The 15,774-nt window shown below is 40.9% G+C and overlaps 1 protein-coding gene across 1 annotated transcript; it reads right to left on the bottom strand.

Moving 5' to 3' along the window:
• Positions 1-261: 261 nt before the first annotated feature.
• On the bottom strand, positions 262-13,991 carry LOC134748471 (DDB1- and CUL4-associated factor 5). Its single transcript, XM_063683272.1, has 15 exons — positions 13,650-13,991; positions 12,792-12,949; positions 11,897-12,056; positions 11,463-11,592; positions 11,223-11,382; positions 9,131-9,254; positions 7,670-7,788; positions 6,870-6,995; positions 4,766-4,970; positions 4,481-4,589; positions 4,160-4,283; positions 3,680-3,832; positions 2,799-2,907; positions 2,350-2,439; positions 262-2,120 (listed from the first exon to the last, which is right to left on the bottom strand). The coding sequence occupies exons 1-15, from the start codon at positions 13,837-13,839 to the stop codon at positions 1,426-1,428; spliced, it is 2,652 nt and encodes an 883-aa protein (XP_063539342.1). The 5' UTR covers positions 13,840-13,991; the 3' UTR covers positions 262-1,425.
• Between the last annotated feature and the right edge of the window lie 1,783 nt (positions 13,992-15,774).

Consider the following 15,774-nt stretch of genomic DNA (forward strand, 5'->3'; position numbering starts at 1 on the left):
ACTTTTGCGGGGAGGGGCACGTCAAATGTATACGTAGCGTAAAAATAGCCATGTCAGATAAACGTCATAAAATAGGCGGCCAAATCGGCCAATGGTCATACACAATGTATGACCATTGGCCGCCTATTTTCGACAGACGGGAACGCCTGTTAATGGCTACTCCGTTTTGTTAAATCCTAAGTCTTTGGCGGTCAAAGGGTTAAGGGAAAAAGGCAAAAACAATTATCGAAAAAAAAAACTAGAAATATGGTAAAGCTAGAATCCAGAAAGACGGTATATTTTTATATGAAAATATGGAAAACCAAATAGAACAATAATAAACAAAAATATTTTTTGTTAATATAATATATTTACCAGATTGGTCTAACGCTAATAACCATTTTAAAGAACATGATGGCTCTTATCGACTATTGAAGTAATAATAATAATAGTGATCACAATACCTTTACAATAATAACAAACTATTCAAAAAGGAAACTGATTAGATACACATTTGTGGCACTCAAGTTCTTACGAGTTTGGGCTTGGTCTCCAGTTGACGCCGCACGCTGCATTTGCATGCGTCATATTGTTTGGAAGTCAAAAAAGCGTCAACCGGAAAACAAGGCCTTAGAATCAATCCGCATCCACACAGTGACTTAACTGCCAACTTATAGTATGAAAGTGAGGTGCTCCGCACCCAACCTCAACCTCAGCGTACGTGCTCTAAAGGTAATGGGGTATATCAACGCCGAATTGCGTCAGACTCATGACTCAAACTGAGTAGCAGCAAAAAAGTCGTCGCGTAGTGTCTTATTATTGTAACAAGTAATTATGTTACGTTAATCAATAATCCACTTGAAGGGTCCAGGGAGATAACTGTGAAAGCCCTGTTTCCCAAATTGTTTTTGGTTCTCATAATAAAATTAAAAACAGACTTGGGCACTTGTTTATCGTACAACGATGACTTCGATCATTTCAAATATTTTTTTATAAGTTAATAACCTCTAGGTTTGAGATTACACAACTTATTAATGTTACATAGTATACCTGGTATGTTCAGTCGTTCACCTCTTAACATCGGATACATTGAATCAACTGAACAAGAAGAACTGAAACAATAGTTTAAATATTCATCTGCCCATCTGCCCGAAAAAAGAGCATAGTTTTCAACTATCATTTAGAATAAAAACATAGATTTAATATAATCATACATCAATCAGAATAAAAAGGCCATGTTTAATTATGATTTAAAAGAACATTTTTGCTTTCATATTCTTATTTTTAATCAAACGAATGTCCCAAAACTGCGCTTAAAATCATAACTGAACTCGTTCCTAAAAATTCTTGACTCTTTTGAAACCTTCAATAGGTATTTTTTTTAAATGGGCTATCACTATTTCCGTTCTGGCCGCTCAATAGAATCTTATAGTAAAGTTTCTCACATCAATTAGAATCAGACTCCATATGTTTCCTATAGTTGCGCCTCGCCTTTTTGACTCGCTGCCTCAGCTTAAGCGCCTGCACGCCACAGTCCTGGTCGTCGGACACGTCGCCGGCACGCCGCGCGCGGCGCTCGCTGCTGCCGGCCGCCGTGCCCACGCCGCTGTCCGGGGTCGTCGGCCCCGCCGTCCGCAGCGAGCCGGCCCCGGGCCCGGGCCACATGCTACCTTCGGTGCTGCAGCTGCTCTCTACTTCACTCTCGTTCGTCTCGTTCATCAGCCGCGCTACACTCCTGTTATTATACTCTTTAGGGGATAACCTATCGGGAACGATCGCCTGGTCTTTTGGCGGGGGCGATTCGCTGGAATCTATCCTTTTCAAACTCCTTCCCGTCCTCCTCCCTTTTCGGATCCTATGCCTGGTTTCGGAAGGTGGCGGGGTGGAGTCGGATTCCGGGGGCTCCACTATTAGCGAGTCGCGCGTTTCGTCTCCATTGTATTGGGCCATGTATTCCTCCATTCTCGTGTACGATCCGTTGTTGTAGGGTCCCGGTGTGGTGAAGGCGAGGTGGTAGCCTTGTGCGCGGTGCGCGGGGCGGCCGTCGCAGACGCTGGCGGGGGACGACGACCCGCTGCCCGACTGGTCGTCGGAATCGGCCGCTACTCTGAACAGCGCCGACGTGTTTTCGCCCCTGTAACCTGTGAAGAATACCAGAGGATATTAAGGTTTTTCAGGTGTAGGAACTAGGGAAGTGACTACAATCGAAAGATCGCGGGTTTTTCTGTATGAGATTAGCACGGAACCTGGAGTAGCATACTCCATGAGACGCTTTTGATCAGCAGCGGGCGATAACAAACTAAGAAAAATGCCTGGCCTTACATTCTAGGCGTTATTATTCTAAGATATTTGTTTTTTATTACGGCTTACCTGAGCTTGTGCTTGGTAACGCCATCGAATCGAGGCGATCCAGATAGTCAGCTCTACTCGAAAGGGGGACGGCATTATCCTGGGTTAATCCTAAAAACAGTGTCACATATTTAAAGTGTCACAAAGTCTCCCGCTGCGTCTGTCTGTATGTATGTTCGCAATAAACTCAAAAACAACTGAACGGATTTTCAATAGTGATTATTGAGAAAGGTTTAGGTGTATAATTTGTTAAGGTTTTGTGTAACCCATGTGAAATCGGGGCGGGTCGCTAGTTTAAACATAAAGAATAAGTGTATGAATATCTCTGGCTTTTCGGCGCGACATCGACGTATCTATGCCAATCAGGTAGCAGTACAGTTGTCGTATTTATTTTTACCAAGTCAGGAAAAAGTTTAAGCGTTAGCACATCTCCATCGGTAAAGCAGTCATACTTAACCATGTAAACTTACCACTGCTTCTTAAATTCATAACAGACTTCCTGTAACTAGTATTTGTAGCTTTAGTTTTCCTTTTCGATGCTCTGGACAGATTCATTCGCCTGCGCAACGGCCGGAGGTTCTGAAACAAAGTTGATTCATAACGGCAATACGGAAGTTATATGCCTACTTTTTGTTATGTTGTTATTTCGTAATTTTTATTATTATTATGGGACAATGTTATTACTTATTACACAAATCAATTCAGTCTCACAGTAAACTCAATAAGGCTTGTGTTATAAATACTAGACGACGCTCTAATACTAATAGCTAGCCATACACGCACGGATTTGCCCGTCGGATCTTCCTGAAAGATGTGTTTGGCGGACACATCCGTCAATGTGTGGCGAGAAATAGACACAGATAGGCAGCGGACGGGCATCCGGCGGACAAATTTGCGATTTTTTTTACGGTGACATAGGGGTCGGTGTAACCTGCCCTTAATCGTTTGAGAATCCTAAAGAGCCGCAACTGCAGGTCCTAAGGGCTCTTTGCTACTGAACATCCCGTTTTTTGCGGGTATGGTGTATGGTTTTCTGCAGGATTCCGTTTTACGTAAGTATACGTGCTACCGTGCTTACATAGTAACATTCACACGAGCATTCTGTTTGCGGTATACTACACGCAAACTACTAAAACGGGATCCTGCAGAAAACCGTACCCGCAGAAACGGGATGTTCAGTGGGAAAGAGCCATAAGAGTCGCGTGCAGCCTGCTCACCCCGGTTGGCCGACCCCTGAGGGCCTACCTCGAACCACGTTCGACGTGTTGCATCCCTGTCACACTTACGTACGAGTACGAGTACGCGTAGTTCGCGGTAGGCCCCCTGACTTAGTGAGTGTGTGATGTCTCACCCGTCCAGTGGCGCGGTAGAGCGGGCGCGGCTCGTCCTCGTCGCGCTCGCTGGAGGGCGGGTCGCGCCGCGCCGCCCCCGCCCCCGCCGCCCCCGCCCCCGCCCCCGACGCCCCCGCGCGTGCGCACCGCACCAAGCGAGATCGCGGCCCGTTCTGAAAGAGGTATGAGCATGTGTCGTCTATCAAAAACGTCCTGCAAACCTTCAATCGCTATAAATACTTTAATCCTACCTCGTTAGTATTCCGTGTATCCAGATATACCCAACACCTGTATATTTGAAGTTCAGCCCGGTCCAAGTGAAGTATACACCGAGCTCGCGGCGACGCGCCTCTCGACGTTTCATTTACCTAATCAATCTTCAATGCGAACGCGGCGAAAACCCACTTAACCGCTACTTGCCCTTGGCGTTCACGCGCGTCGGCAGTACATGTGTGTAACATATGTTTATGACACCTGCAATCCACCCTTCACTAACCCACCTCAAGTCCCCGCGGAGCGCGTCGAGACGACCCGCTCGACCTCTGCTTGCCCTTGGCGCTCGCGCGCGTCGGTAGCATCTTGAACTTGCTGAGCAACGCCCGGCGGTCCAGGTGCTTGCTGCGTCTGTAGCATAGTTATCATCGCTTCAGGTTCCTTGCGTGCCTTACTATATCGACCTATATACATTAAAGTCTTAATTTAGCGTTTGACATGGCGTATAAAGCCGCTTTTCGTACAAATCAAGTTAGTTACAATGGGTTAAATCCGTTAAAATACCTTATTGTATAGAGTTACATTGAATTTTCGCTTCAATCACTTACCTGACTGTGCCTCTTTTCTGGGCTTCACGTGAATTCTTTGGATAGCGCGACGCAACCAACCGCGCCAGCCTATTTGGACCCCTTTGACTGCGGTTTGCGCTGTTACTTACTGAAAAAAAAAAAACAGTGCTACAAGTCTCTCGTCAGTAGCGAGATGTCCATTAGAACTACTCCCACCGACCCCCTGCCAGCCCTCCACGCCCAAGCCTAAGAACGCAGGGCTCACCCTCTCGCTACCTCAGCGATCGTCTTTGCCTAACACATATTCGACACGCTAACACTCACTCCGTATCTTGGGCGGCAGTACGAGCGGCAGAAAGTCCGCTAGTAGATGCGCCTCTTCCTCACAGGAATCAGTGTGATGCGCCGCTTCTGAAGACTCGGAACTCTCACCGAGGCACTCAAGCTCGCGTTGCACTAGCGAGTCGAAGAATGCCATCATTCGGGGGTCTTCGCTCGTGGATTGGTCCGCGTAGTTGTGTGATATGTACTGGGAAGTTGAAAAAATTTATGAATTTATATGCACAGGTATATCAATCTACGTTGAAACCAGTGTTGTGCCGGGAGTAAATTACCCTTACCAGTAATTTATCATTTGGGAAATTTACCAGTAAATTACCATTTTTCCCAGTAACGTTACCAAAGATCGGTAAATACAATTTTTGTACTTTTGTTAGATACGAATAGACATCGTAATTTTATCTTTACCTCGATTGTTATTAAGTATTTAATTATATTTGTTACCTTTGAGAAAAATATATATGATAAAACTAGTGGCTCTGTGAGCTGTGGACCTCGCGATAAGTTTCACAAGCTTAAATGATGTCAAAATAAAAAAATATGCTTTGTTGATTGTTGTCATTATCACAGAGAACTCACAATGGTCTTAAGTTCCATTGACGCTACTGGCACTTATAGCACAATCCTTTCTGTTAATATCTACATGAACATGTTCCAAAAAACGATACGACCGAGAAATATATCTAACTACTGAACCTCGCGCAACTCATCTCGCAAAATTTCACGAAAAACGGTTGAAATTTATAAATCTGTAAACCTAAATGTATATTCAAATTTAGTTTAAGATAAAATACCTAAATTGTATGCCCGAAAAGGGTAAAACTGTTGACACCCATAAAAAAATGTACCTAGCTATACTATTTCATTTCATTTCATTTATTGCAGAACCATGGTTACATTAAGGTGTTAACATGTATTAAGTGCATGCATGGTTACCCTGTTAGGGCATAGCAACACAATTCTAAAAACTAATTAGGTACTAAGATAAATAAATAATTAAACATAAACATAAAATTTCATTCAAGTAAAAGCTAGGAATTAATTACATTTAAAAGCTAGGAATTAATTACAATTAAAATAAAGGAACAATACAATAAACATTTCAAATATAGTAGTCTCAGTCATAAATCCAGATTCAAGTAAAAATTGCAAGACATAATCATAGTACATGTAAACTTACTTCTTGTACCTACACAGTTTGAACAATAAATGTTTCTGATTTCTGAGAAATGCGACCTGTCGAGGATTTTGAAGTAGAGGAAATTTGGGAAATTTCGCAGTAATTTTGGTAAACTTTTTAATTAGTAAACATATGTTTATTTATTTATAGTGTATGTTTAATGTTTTAATGAAATAAAAAAACATGGTTTATAATGGAAAAAATATGGTTTACCGTAATTTACTGATATCTGGGAACGTTACTGGGAATTTATTTGCCTTAGAAAATTTACTGGTAACGGCACATCACTAGTTGAGACTAATACCTGCTAAGGACATTTAAAACTAGTTTTATGAAGATCATTCTTACTTCAAAATGGTGACGACTATACGACAGTTGTGTACATCGCCTTAAATTACGGCGTTAGACCCATGACACCTGGCCTAACTTCAATATAACCTTAACATGTATCATACAACGCATATAACGAAAGAGAAAATAATCGCGGCCTGTGCCTGTGCCCAGGGCACAGAATAAATAATAGTACTACCGTACAGAGGACACCTCCTACAAAAACGAAGTTTGACAGCGATTCGGGACGAATCATTCTGTCCCTTTCTAATGTTTGGCACTATCCCTTTCCGCTATTTAGGGTTGTCAAAATTCAAGTCATTATCTTATCTCTGGTCGTGCACCAAAGGCACCAGGCAAAGGGACGTCAAGTTGTGCCAACCCTAATAATTACTCGGAGCAATGTTGAGCCGAACGGAGACGCGAATGCCCGAAAGGAGGAGTGTCGCCCCACTGCCCAGGGCTGAAATCGAACCAGCGTTTTCAGCTTCTTCTTCACATGAGATCGACCTTAAAGTTGGGTAAAAAAGAGCTTTGCCTTTACAAGGTTGTATAGTTAATATGTAATAAGAACATTACCTGTCCATTGTGGTGCATGAGCGTCACATAGTCGTCTTGGCCGTAGATCTCCCGCGGATTGTCCGAGCCAGTGGCGCTCTCTAGCAAGTCGCCGCGCATCGCCGGGTACTCCATCGTCGACCACAGCTGAATGACAACATATTTAGGAAGAAATTCTCGTTCGTTCGCTCGTTTTTGTTAGCATTAGAAAGAAGGTAAGCGATCTTGACGTGTCGATTTATTAAAAATCACTTTTTAAAAATAAGAGCAAATATGTTACAATTATAAATCATATTATTCATATACGATCTTTCATAAGTAATATAAATTAATTTGTAGAAAAGCTTTTTTAATATTTTTCATTAAAAAGATAATTTTGACTGTTTACCTTATTTCTAATGTTAAAAAAACGAACTATAGCTCAATCTATGGTATGCTAGTTAAAAATATGTATGTGTATTACGGTACGGTGGTGGGTAAAATTCAGGCTTTTTGTTCAAGGAAACATTATTACAAGAAGATACCAAATAGTCAAACTAATAACTACAGAACATGTCATTTTAAAAACGTCATGTGCATTCCGTGTAGGTATTCACAATTATTGCCGAGTAGATATTGAGAGAAATTTTACGTTTTGACAACTATTTGTTTCTTTAAAAAAGGTTACATTTTAAGAAAATAAACTCAAGTTTCAGTTTCGTGAATTGATAGTTCTGAAAAACTACAAGTTTTCATAAATACATATTTTGAGTTATGAATCTCCAGAGCTAAAGTGAAAGAATTCATAAATATTTACCTATTTAATGTTAATACTTTTATACCTTGATGATTTTCTCGACTCCGGACGAGGCAATGAGAGAGTACTGCGGGTTGAAACGCACTTGATTCACGATCGAGCGGTGCCCGTACAGCACTATGTGCGGGCTCTCCACTACCACATCTGTACAAAATATTTATATATTTCACCAAGAAGATAATGTTCAAATTAGTGGATCATCATCTTACATTGAAAATACCTAAAACAAAGCAAGCTCTATTAAATCACATTTAGAAACGGGTCTATCGCGAATTTATTTTGTTACCTTTATTTACCGACGTTTCGACACAGGTTTCACTGGTCGTGGTCGCGGCTAACTGACGTCCCAGCAAAATGTCAAAACAGAGATTTGTGTGACTACCCCACGAAAAGTGCATTTAAAGTTCGAGGTAGACATCACATTTTCAAACCACCTACTACACATAAAAGTTAATTATTGTCAATAGTCCGACACACAACACTCACAACATCCGCGCACACATCCGAAGATAGATCCCTTGGCTTTAACTTCTGGATCACTGGTCCCCAAGTTGCCGATAAGTTAAAACCATCTTCCCTATTAAAATTTCTGGGGTGCTTCTTGATTTCAATCGCTTCTCGCACAACTCGAGGATAATAATGGCGTTCAGTGGAGACAACTTTTGGTTTATGAAGCTCAATCCAGTGATTTGCGCCGCATGTAAGTAGATGTTCGGCGATCGCGGACTTGTTTACTTGGCGATTTTTTACTGCCGCTATGTGTTCTTTCACTCTCTCTTGCACACTTCGTTTGGTTTGACCAATGTACACACTTCCGCAACTACACTCTATTTTGTAAACGCCCGGATTTTGGTACGGAATGACATATTTTGGACTGCGTAAAAGATCTGCTACTTTGAATAACGGCTTGTATACAGCCTTGATGGAGAATTTCTTAAGTACTGCTCCTACTTTGTCCGTTATCCCTTTCACATATGGTAAGAACGCTGGTTGTCTGTTGACCTCTGGATGTCTTTCCGTTCTGTGTTTCTAAATGTGATTTAATATGTGTTTAAACCGCGAAAGTTTTAAATGTTATAAAGCAAGCTCTAGTAAAAACAACTGAAACTGTTTATTTATTTGAGACATTTGGGTAGAACCACAGAATAAGTAATAGTACTACCGTACAGAAAAGAAACTTCCTACAAAACCAATGTTTGACAGCGACAGGGACGAATCATGCTGTCCCTCTCTTATGTCCCTTTCGGCTATTTAGGGTTTCGTACACGCAAATGGACGTCAAGTTGTGCCAACCCTAATGATTGCTCGGAGCAATGCTGAGCCGAACGGAGCCCAGAATGCCCGAAAGGATCAGTTTCGCCACCCTGGTAGAACTAAGACCGAATGAGCAATTTAATTTGATTTAAATGAAATTGCAAGGCCTACTTTTAAGAGGTTTATTAATGTACCGTTGATCTGATTTTAGGTAGTTCTTTTAACACCTTACCTTCACATCCAGGTTCAGGAACTTTCCACAAGTAAAGGTTAAAATCATCGGACCCTGATAGCACATATTTGTCACTCTCGCCTGCGAAACTGCAGCTCTTCATGGTGCACGAGTTGTAGTAGTCCTGTAGAAAAATCCAAAGTTGCAATACTTATAGATAGATATATTATTACAATAGAGTCGAGGATGACGACTTAATCTAAGTGCATATACAGGGTGTCCGGTGGCAGAATTAGGACTTAAATTTCGAATTATTCTAATACCGTTGAGCGGAGGGATGGGCGGGGGGTCGCGTTCGATTCGTTATTCGTGCGGGTTACACAGTCACGATGTCGCAGTGGACGGGTGAACAACGTGCGTTCGCAATCGAAGCGTATTTTAAAGCAAGCTAACGATTCTTGTGCTGTTGCTCGTCGAAGATTTTGTTCGCATTACAATATTCGACGTTTACGTGATGCGCCAAGCGAAGATTTGATTTGATTGTGGGTGCGGAGGTTCAGGACAACAAGTTCAGCAGTAAACAATCCGCGGCCGGGACCCAGCCGATCTTCGAGGACTGATGACAACATCGAACTGGTCGCGAACAGTTTGCGCGATAATCCGCGTCAGTCCGTGCGTAAGAGGGCGGCTGCGCTAGGGCTCCCTAAAACGATTGTACACGAAATATTGAAAAAGGACCTTAAATTTCACCCTTTCAAAATTCAAATTGTGCAACCGCTTAAGCCCAACGATTACAATTTGCGTAAACATACATTGTCTCGCACAGTAACACAATCTTTTGGAGCGATGAAGCCCATTTTCATTTAAATGGCTGTGTTAACAAACAAAATTGCCGTTATTGGTCACCGAAAGGACAGAATCCACGTTTAAAACATCAACAGCCACTTCACAGTCCCAAAGTTAGGTGTGCATTATCAAGTGGAGGAATAATCGGGCCCTATTTTTTTGAAAATGATCGAGGACAAGCCATTACTGTGAACGGTGTTTCTTATCGGCTCATGCTTAACGATTATTCTCTGTCAACAATAAGAGAACATCCTGCCTACAGTTCACACACATGGTTTCAGCAAGATGGCGACACACCTCACACTGCTAGAGAGACCATGGCGCTTCTCCGTGATTTCTTCCCTAAAAAACTAATTAGCCGTTTCGTTACATCCTCTGGCCACCCAGGTCGGCGGACCTCACCCCCATGGACTTTTTTCTGTGGGGGTACCTCAAAAGTAGTCTATGAAACAAACCCAGCGACCATCTCAGCACTAAAAGAAAATATCGTTCGCGAAGTTAATGGCATCCCGGCGTCACTTCTCCATCGAGTGGCGCGAAATACTGAGATCAGATTCCAAGAGCGTGACGAACATTTAGACGAAATAATTTTTAAGAAAACCCGCACTTCTCTTCTTTGTAATAAATATTGAAATAAATTTATATCTTCTGTAGTTTTTTTATTATTTAAATTTGAAATCCTAATTCTGCCACCGGACACCCTGTATATAAAGGTAAACTTATTTTAATTCGTGGAACGAGTACAGTAACTTACTCGTACTCGTAATGCATGTTAACACATTCAGTGCCAGCGCGTGCTACTACGCGCTACGAGCGTAGCCGATAACGTGCAAAATCTCGTATATAAAAAATTACGCTTACAAATTGAGAACCCGACTATCGGGTCACTGGCACTGAATGTGTTAATTATTAGACGTAATATTTTGAAAAGATGTGTCCCGCCGAGTTTGTTGCCTCCACTTTCTTCCTTATCTTTATCTTTAAAATCACTAATAGTATTAGCTTGTATTTTATTATGCAATAGGCCCCTGGTGGTAGAACTTTGCTTTGCACCCCTCTCTTGGTCGTAGAGCGCGTACAGCATGGGCGAGAGCCGCGTGAGTACGACACAAGCTTGCCGGCGCCGTTGAACCTCTCCGAAATTACGTTCTGTTAAGGGTCGTAGTTGTAGTAACATAACCAAGTAAACGTCACCTGGTGGTAGAACTCTGTATGGGTTCCTGTTCATGGAGCGCGTACAGCACGTGCATACCGACGCTCCACTCCGTTCTGTTAATAAGGGTGGAGATTGCCAAACTATACACACCTGGTGATAGAACTCTGCACGCGGCTCTTGCTCATAAAGTGCGTACAGCACTGGCGGGAGCCGCCGCCGCAGCGCGAGTACATGCGTACCGGCTTTGTTAAAGCGGACCGACATGCTGTTTTGGAAAGGGCCATTGGTGCCAGTGTAGCGGATCAACGGGCTGTAACAAAATTATAGTACAAATTATCGTAAGGTGCGCGATTAAATCTTACTTTCGTTAACGTCATCAATTCTACTTACCGTTTTGGCGACTTGAGATCCCATAGTGCGACTCCATCCCGAGCGTTTGCCGACACGAGTATGTCCTTCTGCGTGGGGTGGAACATCACTCCGTGGAAGGCTTTCCTGCTGCGCGATATCACCAAGGACTCTACAATAATAATATTCATGTACACATATTATTGCCATCATTATGACTTAGAAGTTATGCGCATGGATGAAATAAGTTGATGGAAATAAAATAGACAACATAATTTGACATAGTAAAGCTTTATTGAAGGTAGTACAATTTATTGTAGCAACCAGGGTTGTATAAGCCAACCAGGCCAAGTGAGTAAGAAAGTGCTAACTGGTCGAGCTAAAAGCGTGGCCTGGCTCTATTTCCATCTGTGTCATTCCATGTATCTTGATATAGTAAATTTGGTTGAAATTGGGGTTCATGCTCTAAGCCTTACCATGAACAGACTGCCTAGTATCAAAGAGCAGAAGTCTGCCATCGTTGCCCGCCGTGGAGACCACACGGTCGTTATATGGGTCGATGCTGAGGCAGCACACAGCGCGCTGATGGCTTAACACTTCTACTGGGCGCTTGCTCGCCACATCATGTACAATTACCTTGAAAAATCATAAGATTAAATGAGCAGATCAATTAAATGTTGCATTGCTTGGCAAACATGTGAATTCTGGTAAAAGACGTGATACTCCGTCCGCGGACACTGTCCTTTTAATAACAGATATAACTTAATAAGCAAGACTTGTACAAGGGCATGGGTGAGAAATGCATTATTTGCCCGAAAAGTCAGAATTATTTATTTATTAATTAATGTTTCTGGCATACACCTGTAACATTTGTATATGATGCTTTAATGTTATGCATAGAGGCTCCACTTGCTACACATAGAGGTCTTTAGAGATTAAATAGGTACAACAAAACAATGGTGGCCCTATAACTGACGTAATTTAAACATAACACGATTTTCGTTCATAATTTAAACTGAAACAGGATTAGACTTAATCACATGCACTGAAAAATCAGGGCAAGTAATAAAGTAAGTGCATGTGATTAAGTCCCACTAAGTCCAATTAGTCTAAATGATGGCCTAGTTGACAGCATAAAAAGGCCAGGGGACGTAATGTTTCTCTTATATATTATAATCTTATGATATCATCGAATTTAAACTGTTGTGAGACATACTAACATTAAAATAATTTACGAGAATACCACACAAAACACGGTCGTCGTGACCGCTGCTCGCACTGTTAGTGCTTGAGAAAGGAGACCTAGGCTCTCCGAAACATGTCGTGCGAGCGACTAAAACGTTAGTCTAAACCATAAAATTATTTTAATACCATATCATCATTGCCTCCAGAGTAAATCTTCTTTGAGTCATCAGTAATCCCAAGACAAAAGATGTTAGACTGATGGGTGGACTTCATGGCCTCAGGTTGGCCTCGATCCACAATGGCCTGCCCGAATTGCCATAACATCACCCTCCTGTCATCTCCACCTGGCAAGACAATATTTGTTATGGTATACCTAGTAGTAGATTTTTTTTTGTTTGGTAGACCATTGCATTAGTTGTTATCAACAAATATCACAAGCATGTTGTCTACCAAATCCATAGTACTACTTCTTAATATATCATATGACTAGCGATCCGCCCCGGCTTTGCACACGGGTAGTTTAACAAATTTACACAAAACCATTACAAATTATACATAAACCTTCCTATTGAATAATTCTATCTATTAAAAAAAACACATCTAAATCCGTTGTAGCTTTAAAGATCTAAGCATACATAGGACGAACAGACAATGGAAAGCGACTTTGTTTTATACTATGTAGTGAAATGCAAGCACAATAAAATACTAAGAAGCGTATTCGGGCAAATACGCGCAACAAATAGCGAAGTAGGCGCCATTAGCTGCAAACTGTGTTTGTAAACAATCTTACAAGTAGGTATCTTGAGAAGAAGTGAATCAAAACTTGTAAACAACATACAACAAAAATGTGTTTTTATAAATAAATCATTAGACACCTTATTAGATAATTTCTGCATTACACCAGCAGTTCTGATTATTTATTTTTTGATTATTTGTAGTCGCGACGCCATTGTACAAAAAGCTTAAACTTATAAAAACCGCAAACTAATTAATTTCATTACAACAAACTAATTAAGAACTGCATAAGATAATAAAAATATTTACCCGATACAAGTATTTCGCCATTACTGGAAAACTCGATAGCATTTACACATCCAAAATGGCACTTTAAATCTTTTCGATACAGGTTCTTCGCTGCGCTCAACCTGTTTTCAAACAACGTAGCCTTAAGATCGTGCACTATTCCATATTCCCTTTTCTTGATATATGGTAACGGGTTAGCTTTATTCGCCATTCTGAGATTTTAAACAACCATTTTCTTATTATTCACGAGAAATCAAAACTTTGTCCTGTCCTGCGTCGACAGTCAGCTGTAGAATATTTTTAAAAACATCTTTTACGTTTCTTTACACGTGAAACAAATCAATAATGATTATTTTCTTTTATTAAACGAAATTTATTTGGTTGAGTTTAGATAATTTTAACACAAGATATTAAATAAAATACTTTAAAGAAAATGTAAGATTTCATCAAAATTGATCAAGATAAAGGATAAAATGGTTACAGATTCGCAGTCTCGAAACGGAAAGTATATTTTGTTATGGCAATGTCAATTCAAACGTCAAAACTAAAAAGGGCGGGAAACTTCGGGCGCGGCGGACGCGGTTTTTGTAATTAAACTTTTGAGATTGTATTTCAAAAGGGTTGGAGTCTGTATTTAGTGTATATATTTGTAGATTTAGTTTTAGTTTTTAATTTTATTTAGTAGTTAGGTGTATATATTGATCGGTAAGTGCTAGTTATATGTAAATTTTTATGGGGGATGGTCAGCCCCCTGACCCTGGGGGAACGATTCCCTCAGGGTCAAAAACATCAATGGATATTCTCATTTCTGCGATAGAATCTTCGATGGATACTGATGCGTCAGTATCAAATTCTGCGGACGTAACTTTAAAAAGAAAAATTCTTTCACGAATGTGTACCAACTGTAATAAAAGAAAACGCAAATCTGGGTTAAGCAAGAATAAAAATACCGATTGTGTTTGCTTTGCTGAAGCAAAATTAAAAGAGAATTCCATTCAACCACAGCTAACAGAAAAACCAAATCCCATTGTAAACTCGAATTCTGAAAATACAATTACTCATAATATCTCGACCCCACCTACTCATGTGCCCGTTGGTCGTGACCGCTACCAACAGTCTGACATTGCACCTTTTGTTGTACATGTTCAAAGAGAAGCCAGCAGTGATGGCACAACTCTACATCCCATAACGTTTGGTCGTTTTATGCGACAAAATAACATCCAAGGTGTTGTGAACGGCAGTCTAAAGAGAATAGGCAGAAATAGAGTCAGCATTGCATTTGCTACATTCACTGATGCTAACAATTTTTTAAGTAATGACAGCTTAGGAAAAAACAAATACAATGCTTTCATCCCAACATTCAATGTCACACGCATGGGAGTGATTAAAGGTGTACCACTTGACTTGACTGATGATGAAGTACAGACTTCTATTAACTTACCAATTGGCTGTGGGCCAATTATAAAAATAAGAAGAATTAAAAGGAAAATTGTTGTCAATAACACTACTCAATTTGTGAATACTGGTACCGTTATACTTACTTTTGATGGGCAAGTATTACCAACCCGGGTGTACATGTGCTACATGGCCTTGCCAGTAGAACTATATATATATCCAACGGTTCAGTGTTTCCTATGTTGCCGTTATGGACATGTTAAAAATCAGTGCCGCTCAACACCAAGGTGTTTCAAGTGTGGACAAGGTCACTCTGGTGAATCTTGTGATGTAGAGGAGGATGACTATCAGTGTTGCTTGTGTAAAGGTTCACATCAAGCCACTAGCAAAAAATGTTTAGAATTTAACCGACAAAGAGCTATTAAAGAAACTATGAGCAAAAGTTGCATCTCTTACATGGAAGCTTCCAAAATTCACCCGCCTGTGTCTAGGGTCTCATATGCGGAGGCCTTGCTTGCAACACCATTGTCATCTTCCTCACAAACACAGCATGATTCACAAAGTAATCAGGATATAATACCAGTGTTGAAAAACCAATCTTATAAAAAAACTGTTTTCCTTAAACCTAGGGCTCCTGTAAAGTTAGGCAAAGGGTATGATAGGAATGCTCATTCAGAAATAGTAAGACAACCAGTTATTCATAGGGAAAAACCTGTTTTTAATAGTAACCAAGAAGAAACACCTAGTATTG

Source organism: Cydia strobilella, chromosome 16 (genome assembly GCF_947568885.1).
Source record: "Cydia strobilella chromosome 16, ilCydStro3.1, whole genome shotgun sequence".
In the NCBI taxonomy this organism is placed as follows: Eukaryota; Metazoa; Arthropoda; class Insecta; order Lepidoptera; family Tortricidae; genus Cydia; species Cydia strobilella.

Excerpts from the sequence above, each read along its gene's own strand:
- LOC134748471 (XM_063683272.1), bottom strand. The coding sequence starts at position 13,839 with ATGGCGAATAAAGCTAACCCGTTACCATATATCAAGAAAAGGGAATAT. Across the intron at positions 4,284-4,480 it reads CAGAAAAGAGGCACAGTCAG|ACGCAGCAAGCACCTGGACC; the intron begins GTAAGTGATTGA and ends ACTATGCTACAG. Across the intron at positions 2,908-3,679 it reads TCTACCGCGCCACTGGACGG|AACCTCCGGCCGTTGCGCAG; the intron begins GTGAGACATCAC and ends ACTTTGTTTCAG.